Source organism: Engraulis encrasicolus, chromosome 8, assembly GCF_034702125.1.
Source record: "Engraulis encrasicolus isolate BLACKSEA-1 chromosome 8, IST_EnEncr_1.0, whole genome shotgun sequence".
Taxonomy (NCBI): Eukaryota; Metazoa; Chordata; class Actinopteri; order Clupeiformes; family Engraulidae; genus Engraulis; species Engraulis encrasicolus.
The window spans coordinates 46,062,880-46,070,379 of record NC_085864.1 but is presented as its reverse complement, the minus strand read 5'-3'; the positions used below and the strand labels follow the sequence as shown (position 1 = coordinate 46,070,379).

At 46.9% G+C, this 7,500-nt stretch overlaps 2 protein-coding genes across 4 annotated transcripts in view; both read right to left on the bottom strand.

Annotated features, from left to right (window-relative positions):
* Positions 1-2,596, bottom strand: part of traf4a (tnf receptor-associated factor 4a) — a 95,040-nt gene extending 92,444 nt beyond the window's left edge. The window contains exon 1 of the mRNA XM_063205859.1: positions 2,035-2,596. Within this exon, the coding sequence (XP_063061929.1) occupies positions 2,035-2,177 (143 nt within the window). The 5' untranslated portion in view covers positions 2,178-2,596. The remainder of the gene's footprint in view (positions 1-2,034) is intronic.
* A 2,987-nt stretch (positions 2,597-5,583) lies between these two features.
* The window catches only part of nek8 (NIMA-related kinase 8), a 58,023-nt gene continuing 56,106 nt past the window's right edge, over positions 5,584-7,500 (bottom strand). For all 3 annotated transcript variants that reach the window (XM_063205854.1, XM_063205855.1, XM_063205856.1), the window contains one exon: positions 5,584-6,825. In XM_063205854.1, the coding sequence (XP_063061924.1) occupies positions 6,797-6,825 (29 nt within the window). In that variant the 3' untranslated portion in view covers positions 5,584-6,796. The remainder of the gene's footprint in view (positions 6,826-7,500) is intronic.

The window sequence follows — 7,500 nt, the reverse complement described above, 5'->3', positions numbered from 1 at the left end:
GTGTGTGTGTGTGTGTGTGTGTGTGTGTGTGTGTGTGTGTGTGTGTGTGTGTGTGTGTGTGTGTAATGCCTTGTCTGAGTGCATATGTGCATAGCATATCTGTATGTACAGTGACAGAGGCCCCAAAATTTGCCCCGGGGCAAGAGGTCCTCCACTCCACTCTGCTCCGTTCAGCTCCGCTCCCCGGACGGACACCCTAGTGCCCTGGTTTCAATAAAGGCACCCCCCCCTGCACCCCCCATACACAGCAGCTCCCAGTCTGGCCTACCTCCCCTCACCCAGCCCTGGCCTACCTCACCGCCCCCCATACAGCTCCCAGTCTGGCCTACGTGTACCTCCCCTCACTGCTCCTCACCCAGCCCCCCCAGCCCCAGACCGGAGCTTTCAGCCTAGCTCCCCATCCCCTCGACCCAGTCAGCCTGGGAGCCCTCTCTCCCCCATCCCCTCTACCCACACAACTTCCAGGTCCTATGTTTAACTCTCCATCCCCTCGACCCAGTCACCCACCCAGCCAGCCTGGGAGCCCTCTCTCCCCCATCCCCTCTACCCAGGCAACTCCCAGGTCCTATGTTTAACTCTCCATCCCCTCTAGCCGGTCATCCAGCCCCAGAGCCCTCTCTCCCCCATCCCGTCTACCCAGACACCCAACCAGCCCTGGACCTCTCAGCCTAGATCCACATCCCCTCTACCCGGTCACACACCCAGCTCCAGAGCCCTCTCTCCCCATTCCTTTTACCCCGGTCACACAGCCAGCTCCAGAGCCCTGTCTCCCCAATCTCCTCTACCCAGAGCCCTCAGTCTTTCCCCCATCCCCTCTATCCAGACACCCAGGCAGCTCCCGAGTATTCTGCTTAACCCTCAGCCCTCAGCCTCTCCCCCATCCCCTCTATCCAGCCAGCCAGCCACCGCCTCCGGGCAGGACCATCAGGCCCAGGGGTTGGGGCCTCTTTGCCATGGGTGAGGGATCACATGTGTGCACACACACACACACACACACACACACACACACACACACACACACACACACACACACACGCAGGGACGGGACAACACACACACACACACACACACACACACACACACACACACACACACACACACACACACACACACACACACACACACACACTACGCAAACAATAACGCACAGTTTATGCACAGTACACACACTCACTCACGTGCACACAAATACAAATGCGCAAACACATTCATTCTTTCTTGGGCTCCTCTTTTTCCCTTCTCTCTCTTTCTCTCTCTCACACACAGGCTGCATAGCGGCTATTCCCCTCCTCAGTGTGTAGAGGACACACACGCACACACATAAACACACACACACAACAAGGGAACCACGGAAAGAACCGTGTGGGCTCTAAAAATGACTGTCAGCTCATTGTCTTGAGAGACCCGGGAGTAATTGTTTGCATGTGTCAAGGCACTGAGCACAGACACAGGCAAGACAGCAGCCAGCCAACGCTGAATCACAACACGTAGCGTAAAAAAAGCCCCACTGGGCTCTGTCTGTTGTTGTAGCCCACAACCGACCATTTAAAGATGACAAAAACACCGTTCCAATGGAAAACCTGTGAGGCCAACTGGCCTCGCCAGACCGCTACACATAGGCGTTTCGTTTGTCAAAACGATGCCATCTCAATAATTATTATTACGCGTGAATTACACAGCCGGGTAGTGAGAGAATAGATCTAAGGTTTATTTCACAAATAGAAAGTTGACATCAGGGATGACTGGAAGAATCAATGTAGGCTAGATAGACGCCGGCATGTAATAAAGACGGAGAGGCATACATAGCCTTATTTTACTTGATGCTTATTCTGGTGATTTGGATGTGGCCTACAGCTTTGTCCTCTGGTGAATAATGCGAATATAGTGTTACTATCTGTCGTAGGCCCAACGCACAGCTTCCACAATGTCCACAAGCAACGATTACAGCTGTTGAACTTTTTACTCTCGTGCGCTACACAAACAGACGCTTGCAACAGAATGTCAACACTGGACTGTGAATCGAAGGTGCCTTACCTTAAAAATTCTTGTAGACAGGTGTCACAAAATCTGTGTCCACACGTAGAAACCTGAACGGGTTCCCGCATCGCCTTGCTACACAGTGGGCACTGAAACCGTCGCTTCGGTTTCTCCAGAAACTTGTAATCAAACCCCGGCATTGTTGCTCGGAAAAGCAGGAGGATATGGTTATTTTGCGAGGCTGTTCTCCGCGTCCGCAATAGGCTGCCCCACGGTTTTGCTGGGGAGCGGTAGGAATATGTCTGCTGTTTATGTTGCCAGGGTCCTTCTCTATCTCCGATTCAAGTCCATCCGTCGATGACAAATATTCTTTATCGATTCCTGGACGAATGCGCTGCCGTCTCCCTCCTCTCTCTCTCTCTCTCGCTGCCTTACTCCGCTGCTTTACGCTGCTCCGTGCAGGAAAGGGTTGCGCGTAAAATGATGTTTCCAACCGTATCCTACACAAATGTGGCTGTAGCCACGAGTGACAAATATGCTACCAGGGTATTCAATACAAAAAATGCCACAGCGTTGCAGTGGGTAGGATATGTCCGCACAGACGACCAGCTGAGGCAACACTGACAGTCTATGTAGACAATGCCAAGCAGCGCATCCCATCTGTTTAGGTAGAATCTAACCCCGCCCTCTGCCTGGAGTGGGAGGGCTCTTATTTAAATTCCATTGACCGTCTGTTTTCGGATCTCTCGGTCTGTGCTGAGCAGAAGGCTAGAACTACACTCGGGGTGAACTATGTATTGAACTGTGTAGGTTTATTTAAAATTGTATTTGAAAACATAATGGACTGGCAATCCCCACATCAAGATGGGCAGGGAAATGTGGCTGGTTATGTGGGCCTAGGCCTATATGGTGGTGTCCTTTAGTCCTTTTTTGTCGTGTCATGATTCTGCTTTTAATGTATTCTTCTGCTTATACAGCATGGTGCAGAGTGGGGTTGTGGATCATGATCTGTATAGCTTGCAGGTGTAATTCACATAGCAAAGACGCGCCCAGGAGCACTCCGGTCGGTATCGCACAATGACAATTAAGTTCAGCCGCTAATAAGAAAGACACCGCCCTCTAGCGGAGCACTTCACTCACTCTCCAGAAATCTGCCCGTCTTTTCATTCAAACATCATTCATACATTTATTCAAACAACTTTACAGATTAAGAAAAATGTATCCAACATTAATACAAAAAGAGGGTTATGTCTTTTCTCTGTCTTTTATTTATTTAAAAACGGCACTGAATGGTAATGCGCAGCAACCCCCCTTGGTATTGCGCAGACATTACATCACCAAAATATGATCACATCGCATCTTCTGGATGACACACAACGTCGTAGCCTACAGTGCAGCAGCAAAAGGGATGGAGTGTTTGGGCTAAGTTAGAACTTCTGTGTCCTCACACAATCGTCCTTGTGCACACGTGCTCTCTTTACAAAGGTTAGGCTACAATATCTGAATTCAGTTGTACAATTCAGTTGAAATGTCAAAAGCATGTTTCATTCTTGCGCCAAGATTGTGTCGTTGGCAGATTAATTGTGTGGTTGTGTTGCAATAAACGCTCACTTCTCAAAATAAGTAAGCTGGTATTTCAAAATGTTGAAATTTCCTTGGGGCAGGAAGGACAAACTAAAAATATGCTGTTTCTCCTTCCTGACCCAGACCGTAAAAATAATAATGATTATCTGTTTAATGCAGCCTTAAAAATAGGACCATTACAGAACAATACAAACCATAATGATGACTAAATAATACTGAATGGCCAGAGTAAAAAACACGCCTTTGTTCTTGAATTTCTTCAATAATCGTGACCCATATATGGGTACTAAACTTCAGGTGTGATACACACTTGTCACAATGATTAACATTGTATATCTATGACATCGTTTTGGCATTAAACTAACATATAATTATAACATGTTACATAATAATACTGTTATAAATGTTAAAAAGTCACTCGATTCCAATATGACAATCAAAGACATACACCTTTGTTTGAAAGCAAATGGCTTTACATTCCTAGCAGAAAGTCATAATTATTACAACAAAAGGCAAAGTGAAAACGGCTCTCGGATCTTATCATGCTTTGTACTGACACACGCATTTCAGGGCATGGTCAACTCACTCACTAATTAAAAGCTTTTTAAGTCTTTCAGGAACATGACTAAACACTTCCTGTGTGTTGCCGAGAGGTTTCGAAAGACCCACAATGCAATGCGTGAGCACACCGGTCCAGCCTGTTTCTCCTCTTGGAGGAGGCTATAAGGGCAACCTTGTTTGTTTGAAGGGGGGGGGGGGAGAAGAGAGAGAGAGATTGTCCATTTCCTCCTTGACAAAGGAGAGAGAGAGAGAGAGAGAGAGAGAGAGAGAGAGAGAGAGAGAGAGAGAGAGAGAGAGAGAGAGAGAGAGAGAGAGAGAGAGAGAGAGAGAGAGAGAGATTGTCCATTTCCTCCTTGACAAAAAGCCATTATTTACCCCCATCATGCCTCAATTAGGGCAGGGCCCAGCTCTCAGCATAGCTACTACGTTGTCATTATGTCGGTGCCACCACAGGACAAGGTACCATTAACTGATCACTTTAAGGCTCAAGGACTCACTGCCTTCATATGTGACATGTTTTCCAAAACAGTTAAGTCAGAGAGAGTAGAGAGAGAGGTTCCTTTGGCCCATTGTTTCCTGGTTCTATTATGCCCCCCCTTAAGGTCAGATTAGACTTCTGCAACTGCGCTCGTCAAAACTCGCGTGGGAGTGGCCACGAACCAACATTGTATTCATGCATCTGCGAGTTCTGCGAGGTCCGAGGTCTCGTCGCGAGCCACATTTGAAATTGCGCGATTAGGCTACTTTCACTACATTGTAAGCACTGCGGTCATTATTAAGCAATGTTGCTTTCTATCGCGGTTAGCTAGGTATTTTCACACAAATTGCAAAGGCAATGCACTGGTATCATTATTTGACATACCCAGTCTGTTTTCACGAGCAGAAAATGCAAGCATGTAAAGACAGTTGATTCTGCCAATGTGTGTTTACATTCGGTGGAGGAACGGTAGTAAAACCGCAGGCATTGTGCCACGAGTGTTCAACTGATGCATTGTTTGTTACTTGGCTTGTAGCTTCGTGTATTTACACACATTTACACACAAGGCATTAATAACGTTTTTGGCAGAATACAGCTCTGCTCTCGCAAACTACTGGCATTGCGCTGCCACAAGAACAGAACAAGGAAGTAGCGAGACGACCAATCATAGTGCCTTTTTGTCTGCGTACTCCGCGTCCGTCCGACGGATAGTTAGAATTTTTTCGAGGCGCTCGACGACGGGCGCAGAGCCTCTGAGAGGGGGGCGTGGACTCGCATAGACAGAAAACGGACGGACGCAGATTCTATGCGTCCTAAGCATAAATCTAGCTTTAGGCAGACCTAGGCAGACCTAAGGACTGTTCTATTCATTGTAGGAGCATTATGACACGCCCCTTTAGGCAGACCGGAACCTGGTCGTGTTAGGTGCCCATAGAAACCTATTATGTTGGCATATCTCTATTAATATCTCTGGTTAAGTGCCCAGTAGTCAGTGTGCCCTGAGTACCACGTATGTACAGACATTGTCTACAAATGTATATGACATTGTATCACTAATACAGTTCCTGCAATATCATTTGCCATTGTTCAGTCGCTGCTTATTCATTGAATGCTGTGTGGTGGCTGAATGCGGCCATCTTAGAAGCATTCTCCAGAAGACAATGTGGCAAGTACAGGTATTATTATGGGATGTCTTCCATGTTCATGAGCCCTGCATTAAAACACATTGGCCTCACTCAACAAGAAAATGGTCAGAGAGCCAAGAGGTTGTAGTAAAAAATGGCACTTCTGACCTAAAATATCCCTCATACATCACTTTGTAACGTTTTGAAAGACTTTAAAATACATTATTACTATGTATCCCATTAAGGTACGGTGTTATAAATTCAAAGTGCATTACTGAAGGCCCTGTGCTGTGTCATTGTAGTGTAGCAGTACTATAGTAGCTAACTTCTCAATGACTATTACTGCGTTTCACTGGTGGAACGGCGTGCATTATGGCTATACTGCCCTACAAAACAAGAACGCAGTAACTCAGATTTTGGCAAACTGAGAAAAAAGGCATCAAAGTTTCCTATATGGCCCGACAACTGTGTTGTCGATTAAGAGGTGGTGACACTTCCTTGTAATATTTTTTTGGGATAGAAATTAAATGCACACAAAACAAACCCCGAAAAAACAACATTTATGAGTCTTTTTGCCACAAAAACGGAGTTACTGCGTTCTTGGCTGGTGTTACTGCCCCAAAATTGAGTTACTGCAGGAGTTACTGCGTTCTTGGTTAGTATTACTGTCTACTCCCAAACCATTCCCATTGGAAATTGCAGCAGTAACTCGCCGACTTGCTGCATTTTTGTTTTGTACGACGTAACATAATTTTTGCACTTTCAACATGATTTTTCTCCAAAACGGGACGATGTTGGACCACAGTTTTTTGACACAAGACAAATGAGGTAGTTTAAAGCCCATTTCCGATCTAAACTCAATTTCGACCATTTTCAAGTTACTGCGTTCTTGTTTTGCACGGCAGTATAATAGGGATATGTAGCATGTGGTCCTTTGCTAAAAGCCACCATGTTTGAAGCGTTCTCCAGAGGGCGATTGGAAGCGTCCTCCGTCGTCCTGTGGTGTCCTTCATGTGGGCTTTTGTCTCCCGTGGTCCTTATTGACCCCCCCATCCTCTCAGTCACATGGGGGTCACTTTGGTAGGGACTCCTCAAACAGCGCTGGGGGGCGAGAGAGGACAGAACAGAAAGGACTCTGTTAGCATCCAGAAGACACACACACACACACATGCATGCATTTAACACACACACACAGAGACACAGACACGCACAAACACGCACAAGCACATGCACGCGCACACAGACACGCACACACGCATGCACTCACACACACGCACGCACGCACGCATACACAGACACACAAACACACACACAGACACAAACACACACACACACACACACACACAGACACACACATGAGAGAAAGAGAGAGAGAGAGAGAGAGAGAGAGAGAGAGAGAGAGAGAGAGAGAGAGAGAGAAAGAGAGAAAGAGAGAAAGAGAGAACCACTCACATATGTGTACACAGACACAAATGACAAAGAGAAGGACACTGTCTCTCTTTCTCTCTCATAGGACACACACACACACACACACACACACACACACACACACACACACACAAACACACACACACACACACACACCCACACACACACACACACACACACACACACACACACACACACACACACACACACACACACACGTGTTTGTGTGTCACATCATCGTTATGCAGCACCTGTGTGACATTGCATCATTGCAGGGGTGACACTCCACTACAGTATAACGGCTTCAGAATCTCAGTGCAGCGGGACGGGAGCATGACGACGCTTTAA